Source organism: Melanostigma gelatinosum (genome assembly GCF_949748355.1).
Source record: "Melanostigma gelatinosum genome assembly, chromosome: 19".
In the NCBI taxonomy this organism is placed as follows: Eukaryota; Metazoa; Chordata; class Actinopteri; order Perciformes; family Zoarcidae; genus Melanostigma; species Melanostigma gelatinosum.
This window is the reverse complement of record NC_136652.1, coordinates 10,585,679-10,600,908: the sequence shown is the minus strand read 5'-3', so window position 1 is coordinate 10,600,908 and position 15,230 is coordinate 10,585,679. Positions and strand designations below refer to the sequence as shown.

Sequence of the window (15,230 nt, the reverse complement as noted above, 5' to 3'; positions counted from 1 at the left end):
ATATTTCTGTAAATAACCCATTCCAGGAAGCATAAAAACTGCACACACATGACAAAGGCCATGAATTCAATGCCAGAGAAAGACGACACGAGGCAGAGATGAGAATCTTCATGTGATTAATGAAGTTACTGTGAATGTACTGTTATAAAAAAAGAAATGAAATCCTCCAAAAATTCCCCCCAAAACTGCTTTGATTTGAGGTTTAAGGTTAGTGTTAGTCTTGTATACCTTCTTTTTAGTTTTTATTTATGTGTTTTACGATTCGCATATTTGATTTGGCATTAGTTTTATGCCGGATGCCCTTTCTGACGCACACACACCATTGACATTTTAATCACAGGCTATTATGCGGCTGTTTTTTAGCCTTTATTATTGACCGCTGAGATGGCAGGAAATGAGCTGGAGCTACTCAGCACAGTTCACAGTTGAAACTCTTCCCTTTATGGTTGACACCATGCATCAGGAGTGCCTGTTATATTTTTAACTACACTCAGAAGCCAGTCGTAGTTCTCTCCATTGTGTTGCATTGGATCTTCATCTTTGCACTTTGGGGCCCTAAACTGTTTTGAAATGTTGAAAGTTATTAACCAAAGCGTGGATCCACACATCGGTTAACATTGAATACCTAAATATCTGGATGATATCTAGCTGATTGTTGTTGCTGAATTGGTGTTGTAGATCATGATGTTCACCACATTCTGCATTCAGGAAGATTTATTTCACTTCATTTTAAGCTGCTGAACTCTTTTTTTTTTTAATAAATCCGACGACATTTTAGAAGATGTGTCTGGCATATTGTGGCTGAAGGGGCAGTGTGTGAACGTCTGCGCCCATGTTTTATTTTCCCTAGCAGCACTCAAGAGGCCTTTTCAGACTTCACATTTCAAATCCCTGAGCAGTATTTAAGTGGCTTCTAAATTGAAGACAAATTAAACAAAAGAAAATTCAGTCAAGTCATCTTTTATGTTCTCTATTGTTGTCAGTTTTTGGTTAAATTGAAGGTCAGGGGCAGGGTTATTTAGGGTAATTGTGGCTTTGTCTGGAGGGAGGGCTTGCTTGCTCTGCTTTTTGTTTTTCCTGTTTACACCTGCTGGACACCGGCTTCTCTTCACAGCGAAAAGGGCAAATCTACATTCTCAAATAAATGAAAAAGTTTTTGTCCTCTGTTGCAGCTTTGCTTTTTCATTAAGGCTCAAACTTCTGGCCAAACTAAATCAACTACCAGACTGATCTATTTGGGGAAGAGATGATTTTCTCTAAAGTGCGTTCAGAAGGATATTAAAATGCATATCGACAGCTAATCCTGAAGAAGACCGTAAGCAGGATCGCAGCTTATCCAGTCGAGTAGTGTGAAGTAAATTCACTCCCCGACTTGTGTTATTGTTAACCCAATGTGTTTTATTACATGTACTCATGTAGAAAATGCCATTAAGAAATGATAATTGATCAAATATGCTCTCTCTCTTTCCCTCTCCTCTCCTGCAGCCTGTCAGTGCCATACTAATGGGTCTGTATCTGAGCTCTGCAACAAGGAGACTGGACGGTGCCAGTGCAGAAAAAATGTGGTTGGACGACAGTGTGACGAGTGCATCGTAAGTATTTTTGACAGGTGCCAATAATCTTTACAGATATTGCAAATGTGTGTTGGCGCCATTCCATTAATTTTTCCCTGGTGGCACGACGTCTACCCTTTTCTCTTGCAATAGCAATCTGTACATGATGAACGACCTGTGGTCTCCACTTACATTCATTGTGACAATGCTTTTATTGGTACTACACATTTTACATTTACACAATTCTTTTCATTGTTTTATATCAGATGCGTTTTTTAGTGAACCAGAAATGTGTTTACCAGGTAGGTCAGGCGGGTTTATGTTCCTTCTATTTGTAATTCATTACTCGTAATTACTGTTGTACTATTAATGAGATGATATAAGGAATTAAAGGAATAAAGACACCTTTTGAGTGCTTGTTACTCATCAGTATCCTCCAGAAATCAATCTGTAATCTATATATTTGTTTATATTCCTTCAGTTTTTGCCGTGTCAGCTATCAGGTTGTGATAGGCAAAGCCACACATGTATAGTTTCTTTAGGACAAAGAAGATGCAGCATTCTTATTAGTACTAATCATTTCACACAAAAGGGTTGTTTAAAATGTAAATATTTTTGGTAGTTAAAGCTCATCTATAGTCAAGTGGTCTTTTCTGGTGTAACTTTTGGGTTCCTTTGTTATCAACATAACTATATTTGTGATAATAATACAATGATTATGATGATGGTAAATAAGCATTTTTATCTCCACAAAAGTGACATGTTTTTGTTTTTCTTCTTTTGTCTTTTTTCCACTTGTACTTTAAGTTTGTTGTTTTTATTTGTCCTGCTGACTCATTCTCATTGGTCCCCCTCCACTCCTCTGCGTTGCGATTGGTCCAGCCTAACTGCTGGTGGGATGCTGAGCGTCAGGATTGTATTCCCTGTCGCTGCAGCCCTCACGGCTCCATGTCTCAGCGCTGTGACATCGAGGGCCGCTGCATCTGTCGCCCCGGCTTCGTGGGCCAACGATGCGACCTGCGTCGCCAAAGTTACGAGAGGCGGGAGACCCGGAGGCCGGTGGAGCGGGTTCCCATAGGAGTCGTGCAGCAGAGATGGGGGGGGTCCTCCCGCACGGGGGGTTGTCCCAGGGGTGCATACAGGCCTAAGACAGGGGTAACGCACACTGCATGGTGTGTTTAAAGTAGCATGGGTGTGTTCACTTGGTATGCAAAAATGGCAGATATTTGTGTTGCTGAAGAACATGTGTGTCAAGGATTACACTTGTGTGTTTTTGGATGTGATGGTTTGAGGCCCACATTTTTTAAAATATTGCATGAAAAGGGAGGTGTGTATCACATGTGTTCTACACAGCAGTTTCACTCTTTTTTTTCTGTGAAAGATATTTCCCTTTGAAGACTTTGCTGAGTGTAGGCATCCGCAAACGTACACGTAATCAGCAATTATCGACACATTTTGATATAATTGTGCCAGTGAGACACCGTTATGAAAAATGTCACCTCTTAAAGTAACTCAAGATGTTTGTTGTTGCTAAATTGGTATTGTAAATCATGATGTTTATGATTTGTATCCACATTCAAATGCGTTGAAGCGCCTGTCTTGGCTGGCATATTGTAGCTTAATGGGCAGTGATGAACCAACACGCATGACGTTGTGTTTTCTTTTCCTCAGCAGCAACAAGGATGCGTTTGTAGACTACCAAACATCTTTCAAAGCCCTGATGCATATTTAAGTTGTCTTCTAAAAATTCAGTGCAGTCATCTTTCATGTGGTCTCCTTATCCCAGAATAGTGACCTTGAGAAGATTGAAAATCCAAAAGATTTGATCTTTACTCCTCATTTTTTTCCTCTCCTGTTTTTCATTGAATCCTCAGGAACAAGTATTGCATCTCAAGTCATTGTAACCCCCTTGTTTCTAAATTGCTTGAGTGTGTCTGCAACTTGTCTTACCTTAAATCCACTACCTATCCCCAACTCCATTTACGACCCCTCTGTCTTTTTCTGTCTTCCTCCAGGCCCAGACCCACGGCATTAGCACAGGTGGAGTGTGTGCCCCGTGTCACTGTAACTCATTTGGTTCCAAGTCATTTGACTGCGATGAAACCGGTCAGTGTCGGTGTCAGCCGGGCGTCGGCGCACCCAAATGTGACCGGTGCTCGCGAGGATTCTTCAACTTCCAGGAGGGCGGCTGCACACGTAAGCATAGACGATGATGTAGACAGGGGAATGTTTCTTTAAAAAGTTGACTAAACCTGACATCAGCCCACAGAGCAAAAGGTACATGTACAACTCAATCCACTAGAAACCCTGACAAAGCATTTACATTTGTCCTGTGTTTATCCTGTAATTTATAATGAAAGTATTATCAGCAATCACACAATGCTGGCCTAATTAAACTGCTGTTCTGCTCTTCTTTCTTTTTAATATAAAGTTTACACAAATTGTCTGCAATGCAATTCCATTAAAAATAGGTGTATTATGTAATTTAAAAAATGCATGTGCAGTCCTTCACACCATAGTGATTTGTATGCCCACAAGCAGACCAAAGCTAAAAATCGTTCACACAAAACATCAGAGAAAAATATGACAAAAACGTTATGAATGTGAGCCGTTGGCTTTAGAGAAATGAGTGCTGCTTTGTATTCATAAATACAATACTTTGTCAGTGCAGGCTCTTTTTTTCCTCTTCCAGGTTCACATGGACATAATAAAGTTGGTATCTATGCTGTACAGCTAATCATTTGTAGTTTGAAATGTCATCAGTTTCCTGCATAAACCACAAACTTTCTGTCTTTTAAAAGTCAGACTTGCAGAAATGATGAAGACCTCATGATTTCATTGCTATTGATTATCATGTGTTTTTGACATCACACAATGTTTTATGAATTGTTCTGCCGTTTTCCACAGGGATATGAAACATGCGTCTTGGCAAAGGCTATAGCTACATAAACAAAGCACCCATCCATACACGGATTTATATATTTAGATGATGGAAGGAATAAATGAAAGGTTGAAGGAAATTGGGAAGCAATAAAGAACGGACAAATTAGAGAATCAAGGACAAGAACTGCCTCTGACTGCCTTCCTTCATTCATGCAAACTAGATTTAATAACCTTTAGTAATCTTTAGTTTACTGCAACAAGGCATTTTGGAAATAGATTTACATGTATTGAAATTGTGTTAACACTTTCTTTGTATAATTTCCATCATGTCATGATCAGTGCTTGACGTAAAACTACAGAGGTTCCAGCTAATTCGATTTCCACAGTTTTACCGCAAACCCCTCTTTCAGTAGCGGTTATTCAAAGTTAAATCAGCATGTATTTAACACCAAAACACATGACCATACTCACACCTCCAACTAAAGGTCAAGGTTTGCCCAAATTGTACAGCGTGTCTCTGATTCAAACTTACAGCATGCTGGTATTGGATGTTTTGGACGTGGAGATGAAATTTTTCTTGTAAATGTGTGAAAAAAGCAAGAGGCTGTGCTCTAAGATGACAGTGGCAGCTGTTGTGCAAAAGTTACATAAGATAACTTTAAAGTGTAACTTCACCTCCAGGTCTGACCTTAAAAACACCCACTGCATCATTTTGAAAAGTGCAAAAAGGAAAAGTGGGCTGCGATATGAAAACACACCCGCTTCTATTTAACGAAGGCCTTGAAACGGCATCGACAAAAATGATGGCTACAGTCGTAGCCACATGGCATGGGGCACTGAATTTGATGGAATTACTGTTTATCAGACCATAAATGAGACAAGAATTACGCTCCAGGGTCCCTCCGCCTCACTCCCAACTGCTGCGAGACAAACTTTATTTTTGCTGGGAAAAGAGTGGGCGCCAGCTTCGGAGAGAGACCGCCACAGCTGTAGCAACTCAAGCGGCCGTTGGCTCTCCTCCCGGCAGTAGTCTCCTAGCGGCGGTGAGCAGGACCCAGCGGCAGGCCACCATCCCCATCATTTTCTGTAAAAATGAGCCATGAAATCATGGTGGAATTACCAAGCTAACGTTAGCTAGCTAACTCGCCAGCCACTAAATAAGAAAACTAAACTACTCAATGCGTCACCTACACGCTCTTGTCAGAGCATAGGAAAGTGCATTGCTGTATCCAGATATTCGTGCATTAATACTAGGGGTGTAACGGTTCACAAAACGCACGGTTGGGTTCGGTGCGATACAGTGGAGCCACGGTTCGGTACGGTTCGGTACAGTAGAAAACTATAAATGCCAGAGAAATGTACTTGATTTTAAAATATATTTATTCATTACAACTAACATCATAAAGTTATTCTTTGACTTTGAACAATGATGGAACTATACCTGAGTGACCCATCTTCTGGGGTGTATTAGCAACACATAAGCATGAAAAACAAAAACTGATCCTTAATGTTATGTAGTATTGTTACCTACATCTTGCAAAAGAGATTTTTAATCTCAAAGGGACTACCTGGTGAAATAAAGGTTTTTAAAAATTTTAAATTTTTAAAAGATTTTTTTTTTTTTCTTTTTTTCTTCAAACGTATTGTTCGGTTCGTCATGCGTACCGATCCGTGAGCCTCGTACCGAACGGTTCAATACGAATACGCGTGTCGTTACACCCCTAATTAATACTTATTTCCGGTGCACAGAAAGGAGAAAACAGGCCTTTGTTGTGCTGTGATTGGAATGCTGCACAGTGGCCACGGAAAAAGTAAAAGTGATAGAAGCGGTGGGGAGAGGAGAGGAGGGGGTCAGTTTAGAGAGTGTTAAAATGATTTTTTTCATATCGTAGATTAGTTCCAAACTCTTTCTCAGAATTGTTCTTGCAAGATTTGGGCTGATTTAAAACAGATACAAAATGAACTGATAAAAAAAAGTGTACATCTGAAAGCAAGTAACTAGTTCGTTGCCAGAGCTAAGGATTTTCTTTATCGTTGCCTGAGGGTGTTACGTCATCTGAAAATACTTAAGTTATTTTTAAATGTCTATTATTGTAAGGGAATATGTTCACATTTTAAAATCCAACGCCCTACAAACTTGACATCGCAGGCAGCAGGTGCAGCAAACCTGTGCTGCCTAAATTATTAAGCATCCATGCACCCAAAGTAGGACTATGAATAGCTTTTTCCACATATCACCTTATGCAATTTATTAATGCCAACCACTGTTGACAGCCAAGAATAACAATAATAGGTCATGCATCAGGAAGACAAGATAGGACTGGAAATGATTTGCTTTGATTCATCTTCAAATCACTACCACAGTGCAGCGGTTCGGTTACAGTAATAATATGTTGGCTTGTGTTTAATGTTCCAGGCAGGCAAGTCAGAATGCAAATGTCCACAATGTCCATGTGGTTTTCACAAATGAAATTACAGAAAATGACCATCTAATGACACCTTACTTTCATGAACAATTTACATGAATTCATTTGGTGCAATTCCATTCAATTTCAGGAAAGCTCACGTCATTAATTTGATTGAAATATTATCAAAATAATGCAACTTTCCTCTGAAGATGACTTCACATTTCACGAGCGTTAACATTTCCATTCGACAACTGTACTGACCTAGAAAGAGAGTCCTCTGGCATTGGCAATTGTGTTTTCTGGGTAGTGGTGGTGAATGAGTAAGTTATTTGGTGGCTTAATATGTTGAAATTAGTATCAATCTAAATAATTCTTCACTTCTTCCCTTTACACTTTTAATTTTTGTTGAAGTTGAAACAAAAATGAACTGAAGAAGTGAGTCCGTTAGCCAGCATGTCAGGTTTAAGAAAGAAAAGAAAACGGTGTTGTTGTGAAAAAGTCACTGAAACAAACAGCTTGTAAACCATTGATTTGTCTGCCGCATTTAAAGCATGCTTTCTCTCCTGTTTTACAGCCTGTCAGTGCAGTCATGTGGGGAATAACTGCGATTCTAACACAGGACAGTGTATCTGTCCTCCAAACACTATTGGTGAGAGGTGCGACTACTGTGCTCCCAACCACTGGGGCCACGATATCATAACTGGATGCAAGGTAGGCTGAAAACTGGATCTACAAAGAGCTGTTAGTTGGTAACATTTGTGTAACCTACAGTTCATGTGGTAACACATAGAGTGGCTTACAGTAGCAACCCCACTGGAAGGATGAGTATATATATACTCTATATATACTCTATATCCTACTCTTATTATCATAGTGCTTGTTTACACAGCTTTATATCTGTATTTCCTGCTCTATCATTCCCATGCCGCTCTGTTTTGTAACACAACTTTGCTCAAAGTGTTTGAGAAGTAGTTGTTCCGATCTAAAACCATCTCTGCAAAGGCCCGCCAGGCAGGAACAACAGTAAACTATAAGAAGTAGCAATAGACTATTGGCAATAAGAGGCTTGAACATGAACACACAGTTAGTCCCGGTGTCACAGCAGACGGATCCAGAAGCGTTCATCAGGACAACAAAGAGGGACACAGCTGATCTCGGTTCCAAACAAACATAAAAAGGTGCCAAAGACAACAGAACAAAATAAAACACAGCAAAGCAGAAAGGAACAACACAACAAAAGAACAACAATTCATCAGTATGAAACATTTAACGTGCTCATTTTTAACACTTGATGAAAAGCCATATCGAACAGCAATAAATAAAATGTCTTGTCAATTCGTCCTGTGTGTAGCGCGCTGGTGTAGCCTTATAAACTGTAAACTATGACCAGAGTTTGTTGATGTCTGAACAAAGCTCAGTTTGAATCATTAAGGCTAATGAGAGCAGCAGAAATAATCCCTGTCTTTGTCTTTGTGTTTGTGTGTGTGTGTGTGTGTGTGTGTAGGCGTGTGGCTGCAGTGTGATCGGCTCGGTGACCCAGCAGTGTAACGTCAACACAGGCTGCTGCATGTGTCGCGACTCCTTCAGAGGAGAGAAATGCAACGAATGTCATATTGGATACAGAGACTTTCCTCAGGTGAATGATCTGAATGACATTAACACTGCTAGTATTGCTACTATCACTGGAGGGACTCTCTGATGGGATTCGATCATTGGGGGTTGATCGTCTGTGGGACTCGACTAGGACAAGGGAGAGAAATTAGACATGACAGTGCTGTTATTATGGCTTTTATGAGCATAAAAAGCCTCAATAAACGGATGTGTTTCATGCCTGATTGATGAAGCCTAATGGTGGCATCACACCACTGGTTTTATTTAGCACTGAAGTCATCTTTACTACGGAGCCAAACTTTTCTGCAGAGCTGCAGCTTTTAAGTCCTGCACAACTTGAATTGATGACTAGCGTGCTATATAAATCATATATTGCCAGATATTGGCTTCATGTGTAAGTCAACATCCAATTAGAATGGAAAAACACAAAATAGGTTCATTCATACAATCACAATGGCATTTTATAGTTGGTATTTGCGTCATTGTGCTGCTGTGTCCAAGGTTAAAGACTTGTCAATAGTTTCTACACTTTAGTGGAACTCAGTAGCTTCAGGCACATGGGGAAAATAACTGGACAAGTCTGTGTTTGTCTGAACTTGGAGTGAGGTTTAATGGTTTTGGTGGAGCATAAAGCTGAGACACACTCGGGTAGCTCCTCTCTCTGCCTGTTATACTGTTGATAACAGAAGCTTGGCCTTGTCTGCGTTCACGCTTCCCACAGTGCACCCAGTGCGAGTGTAACGTCTCAGGATCGGACAGCCAGACCTGCGACCCGGAGAGACAAGTGTGTGCCTGCGCCGATCGAACTGGAAAGTGTAACTGCAAGGTACAGTATAAATACACGCTTTTACCTGGTCTTCCCACATGATGTTAAAGAGACTTTATTTCACTTTTCTGTCAATGCACTTCCAGTAGTAGTTTAAATGGGACATATAATGAAAAACTCACTTTTTCTGTGCTGAGTTCTTACAAACCCGCAAATATGAGGCAGTTCTTTGTGGGCTGCCTCGATCAGAAAATGTGTGATTCAACAAAAAATTCAGATTTGGCTCCCCTTCTTCTGTCGCATGGAGGCACATTAGAATACAACAATCCTGTGTCCACCGACGGCTTGAGAGCTACCCATTGCAAGGGTGCACCATTTCTTTCTCTCAGGCCAAGAGCAGAGCAGACTGGGCTCTTTTCTTAAAGAGACAGGCGCTACAACGGAGCGTTTTAGACAGAGGGTGAACACAGGTATATCCAGACAGACAGTGTGAGCAAAAGGTGTGTTTTCTGAACATTAAAGCCTGTAAACATGAAAAATGTTTGATCGTCAAACTGGTAAATACATGCACATCCTACAACACACAATTAGTTCAATCATGTAAAGTATAGATAAATATCTGTGTTTCAAATTCATCTTTGTGTGAAACTGAGAATCACGGAGATGAACGACGAGTCTTTCCGTTTCATGCACATGTCTTGATTCCCTTGTTGCCCGGAAGGACCGATGTGGGAATTTTCAACTTAAAGTCTGAATGAATTAATTAGTGAGAAGCTATGAAAACAACTGCTATTCATGGCTTTAAATCCTAGGATATGATTTAGATTTTAGAGTGGAGATTGTATACACCAATGCAGATTTAAAACCTACTGGACGTGTTTTTCTTTATCTGTATATATTGAGAGTTTGTGCATGCGTTTGTGTTTTATGCGTGACATGTTTGTCAGCGTGTAATTATTTCAGTAAATGTCGCAGAGCTGAGTAAGACGGGCATCTCTGCGCGGCGTCCTCCATTTGCTGGCACACACAACATAGATAGATCGATGCATACATTTTTCTCCTATGTTGGCTCGAAATAAAGTGTGTGTGTGTGGATGTCATCTCCTCGCTTCTACCTTGTTCTTGACAGTCATGATGCCAGCACACAGAGTAAGACACTAGTCAACTAAACGAAATAGAAAATTACAAAAAAAACATAATTACTGGATTTTTATAGGTGTAAATATCATATATTGACACACACACACACAAATACTAAAACAAATGTGTATGTGCAAATACACACGCGTGCACACACCTGATTCATGGCCTGTAATGAGGCTTCTGATCACTGGGTGTCATCTTCACTCTGAACAGTTTGACTGCCTGTCACTCAAACAGTCATGCGATCTTCACCTGCCTCTCCGTTCATCAGGTATTTCAGCTGTATGTTAGCTGTCATGCTGATTTCCTTGTCTGTCTGTATTTATTTATGGAAGTCTGTGACGTACCTGCATTTCCTTATGGCTTAAGTAGCATCACATATCCCTCAAATTACATGCCAAACACCAAGATTGGGCTCCATTGTTGTAGGTCTCCTTAACATGCAAGGGTCTTATATGATGTCATAACTTGTGTTGAAACGTTGACAGACAGAATCGTGTCTTATCTTAACACACACTAATTCTAGCCTCTTAAATGTGAAGGTTTTCTCTATTTAATGACTTAGGTTTTGGACTAATGTCGAGAGACTTTATAAATTGATGATCATTAGTCGCTAGTAATAATATAATGACCTCCTTTTGACATAAATAAGAGTACTAATGTTGATTTGTTTAGGTTGTTCTTGGTCCTTACTCACTAGCCTGCAGGATGATTTGACAGAACTCAACATTAATTGGATGATGTTTTGTTGACAGCACTGTGAGACTTTTCTTAGCAGAGAGAGAATCCTTAATATACAGACCTGTCCACAAGCCCCAATTTGAGACCAGTCAGCCCTCAGCTTATTTACTCAAAATGTAAACAATTCGGTGCAGTGAGATAATAATGCAACCAATGGAAAATATTTTTTTCTACGTTGATGGGTGTATTTTAACATCTAAAATATGTGACGCAGTCCAAAATTAAGTAGTAGCCAGTTGTTATAATATTGGCAATATCACAACCATGTTAATGTGGCAATAAACAGGTGGAGCGGACTTGAGGTCAGAGTCACTTTTTCAGCTGGAGGGGAACACGGAAGTGCCAAAAGCTCCACCAACTATCCACCTTTTTCACCATTTTTAGAGTTAGGTTGTGTCGTCACTGGCAAGATGGCGACAGCCGGAGCCTACTTTGGGCTTTACAATGGAAACCTATAGGTGACGGCCATAGTTTATACATTCCAGTCTGTGGCTCAGACCTCACTCGTACACACTGCACCAGGACACTTAGGCTGCAGGTGTGTTTGCCTGAAGCTCAATCTGCTTTCTGACCTCAAGCAGTGAAGTAAAGTATTAGATGCTTTCCAAAGTTGCATTTGTTTCCCATAACTGGCCCATGTCACTGTATTGTATTATTTTCAGACTGATTTTAGTCCTCATCATCATGTCACTACCTTTCTCACTCAACCAGATTTTACTGAAACAATGTTAAAATGTTCCTCAGCTATGTGTGCCTATTTGTGTTATTTTAGGCAAACGTTGAAGGAGACAACTGTGACCGCTGTAAGGCAGATACGTTTGGGTTGTCTGTACGAAACCCGCACGGCTGCAGCAACTGTCACTGTTACGGACTGACACGCTCCTGCACAGAGGCGCAAGGACTCATCCGGATGTGGGTGAGTAGACATATTTAAATTTTTGCACTTCTTTTCTGTCACTGTTATTGTTTAACAGAAATAGAGTAATATAATCTCTATTTATCCCTTTCATCTCACTGAAAGGGATTCAGTGACTCAAAGCAAGACTTTATTGTCTTTATTAAATGTTTCAGAAATCGACAAAAAATAGCCCCACTGACTTCAAATGGCAAATGAAATGATTTGTTAAATCCAACTTGTCCAAACCCTTTTGATAATATGTAGAACAATATGTTTAAAGAGTAGTTTCTGGTCTGGATCTCGCTTGTCTCTCATGTGTTATTTGTGAATCTACACACGCTGTCTGTGCCAGCTTCCTTGCTGAGACGACACATATGACAGCTGGCTGCCTACAACTGACTCTGCACTATGCCAAAGCTGTGCGCTTCATGTTCCTCATTCATCATTATGTATGGATAATTAGAGGCTTGTTCAAACACTTAAAGTTTATAGATCTCATTTCACTTGATTTCTGCCCAGTAGAAAGCGTTAGTCTGGTTTTTTGTAGCCTTCCTGGTGGCTGTCAATAGGTGCCATGCTACAGATATAAAGAGGATGGGATGATGTTTACAGAGATAAGACAGCTGTGCTGTATTTGGGAGTATTGGAATGTCTACAGCACAATCACAGTTAAGTGCTGGTACGAAACATTGTTTCGTCATTCAAGCAGGAAAGTGTGTTGGCTATTCTTAGCATCCTCAGAAACCTCCAGAAGGAGGGAGAGACGTGAGTATTTGAGTCAAGAATCTAGTCATACTCAGAGTCATAACTCAGTCAAATGATGAACAGACAAGAAAAGCATGTTGATATCATTTCATAGTGTCTTACACTTTCCAAAGATATCATTATTAGACTCACAGACTACATTACATTATAGTTGTCTGTACATCCGTCGTTAAATTACAATTAGGAACTGCAGTTATATTCAGGACATCAAAAAAAAGTTATTTAATTCATCCTTAGGTGGACATGAATGTCTGGATTGCAGCAATCCATCCGATAGTTATTGAGAGGAAAAGTCTCAACAAATCAAACACTTTGGGAACCATGACAGTCTGTACAAAGGCCTGAGCCAATCCGTCAACACTGAGATATTTCTCTGGATAAGTGAAAACCTGCTGTGGGTGCTTGAGGAAACGTCCGGTGACCACCAAAGTCAGGAGGCTTCATCCTGCTCCACCCGAGACTGATTTGTGCGTGTGCTTATGCTGCTGTACATGCTATATGTTGAGCATATGGATACTAGCTGTAAGGGCAGCAGACACCACCAGACTCCAGCCAGCAAGTTAGCAATCAGTTGTGGAGTGGCAGCCTGTTTTTAATAAAGGCCCCTCGTCTCAGAAACGGTTGCCATCGGCGATAAACTGTCGTTTCCGTGGTAACCGTAGAGTTTTCTGATGGAGTGTGGCGAGAGGCTTCATTTGAACGACAAACATTCACTTCATTTATTGTTGACAGAGAGAGGGAGGGAGGGAGAGAGAGAGAGGGAGCGAGAGAGATGGGGGAGGGAGAGAGAGATGGGGGAGGGAGATAGAGAGAGGGAGAGTGAGAGAGGGAGAGAGAGATAGGGAGAGAGCGAGAGAGAAGGGGAGGGGGAGCTGGACAGAGAGAGAAAGAGAAAAAATGGAAAGTTTATTGGAAAGAGGGAGATTTTCTCTGAACCACTGAATCGTGAGATTACACTGAGTGGAGTGGGACACACACACACGCACACACGCATGCACACTTGCACTCACACTCTCACCATAGCTAGACACCATACACACACACTATACAAACACAGTACACAAGCCTTCGCATACACAAACACACACAAAACTCACACTACAGGGGATTACATGGAGGTAAGGGGAGAGAGACACACACACACACACACACATTCTGCCATACACACACAGCTTTTTTTGTGACATTTATCTCTGATGGGAGAACTTTGTGTGTGATTAGACAACTATTCACTGGTTGTTAAATACTGCTGTAAAGATCTGCACCAATATAATAAAGTACACATTTTCAAGGAACTGAGATAAGATTAAAGCACTGATAACCTGAGAAAAATCAAGAGGACTCTCCTCTTAAAGAAGAGAGAGGCTTTGACCCGGACAAGTGGCAGCATTTTCTAACTGTTATTATTAGTGCTGAGTTGAGAAATAAAGGAAACAATAAAAACAAAGTCTCGCACGTGTTAAATGGTTGCTAATATCTATAAAGCAACAACTGTTAGCTATAGCTCCACACGAAGAAGTAAATGTTAAGTATACAACAGATATGAAATATATGACAAAGTATTCAATCTCCATGTACCTTTCTGAAACACATTAGTCCACACATATGGGGGCTATCCATTATTTTTAACTTATAGATGACGCAGTGTTCATGCTCTATGTCAATGGATCAGGAGTCCAATGTTAGTACTGATAGCATGGACTAAATACTTAAAGTACATCTATACAAACTCTGATGTATTAAGTACTGTTGAATAAAAAACAGTACATGAGAGTTATAAGGATCTACTGAATGTGCACGTACAGTATGAGAGGATGAACTCATCATGTGCCACTCTAGGCACCGCATATCTCATATCCAATCAGAATAGACACACTTCCATTCAGTTGTATGTGGATATCATAGGGTATCAGTAGGGTATCAATCAAATTGCCAATGAGAAAACAGCTACATTGTATACATGTTTGGAATTCAATTCATTTCGAAATGACTAATTTCCCCTTCCCTGTGTGACTGCCGCTCTACGCAGCCGGTATTGCTAGTGTGTCCAAGCTAAAGTAACTTCAGAGATATCACTCAAACAAGCTTTTCCATAATGCCACACATATTATTCTCACACTATCAACATATCAGCGCTGCTGGACTGCAGCTACAGAGAGAGGGAGACATCCAGGCTCCAGCAGATGCATCTATTTTTAAATCGGTCCATTCAACCACATCCCACAGTCAATAATAAACCCTCATATTTTTCAAGTAATATCGAAATATCAACACATAAAGTGGGAGACAGAAAGAGAATGAGAAAGAAAGAAAGCTTTCCTCCAAGCTGTCTCTTGCTCTCTGGTCCGTGAATCATATTTGAGTTATTACTGACGGAGTGACGACTTCAGTTATATTAAGAATGGAAAGACATTCATATTGGAATATAAAAATCAAGAACAATCCTTCACAGAAAAAAGTTG

The 15,230-nt window shown here is 40.4% G+C and overlaps 1 protein-coding gene across 6 annotated transcripts in view; it reads left to right on the top strand.

The window, feature by feature from the left end:
• The window catches only part of lama2 (laminin, alpha 2), a 156,051-nt gene that overhangs the window by 85,111 nt on the left and 55,710 nt on the right, over positions 1-15,230 (top strand). For 4 of the 6 annotated variants that reach the window (XM_079290916.1, XM_079290914.1, XM_079290915.1 and 1 more), the window contains exons 22-28: positions 1,486-1,592; positions 2,436-2,708; positions 3,569-3,749; positions 7,419-7,555; positions 8,349-8,480; positions 9,177-9,281; positions 11,878-12,021. In XM_079290916.1, the coding sequence (XP_079147042.1) occupies positions 1,486-1,592; positions 2,436-2,708; positions 3,569-3,749; positions 7,419-7,555; positions 8,349-8,480; positions 9,177-9,281; positions 11,878-12,021 (1,079 nt within the window). The remainder of the gene's footprint in view (positions 1-1,485; positions 1,593-2,435; positions 2,709-3,568; positions 3,750-7,418; positions 7,556-8,348; positions 8,481-9,176; positions 9,282-11,877; positions 12,022-15,230) is intronic. The other 2 variants (XM_079290918.1, XM_079290917.1) reach the window with 1 other exon arrangement.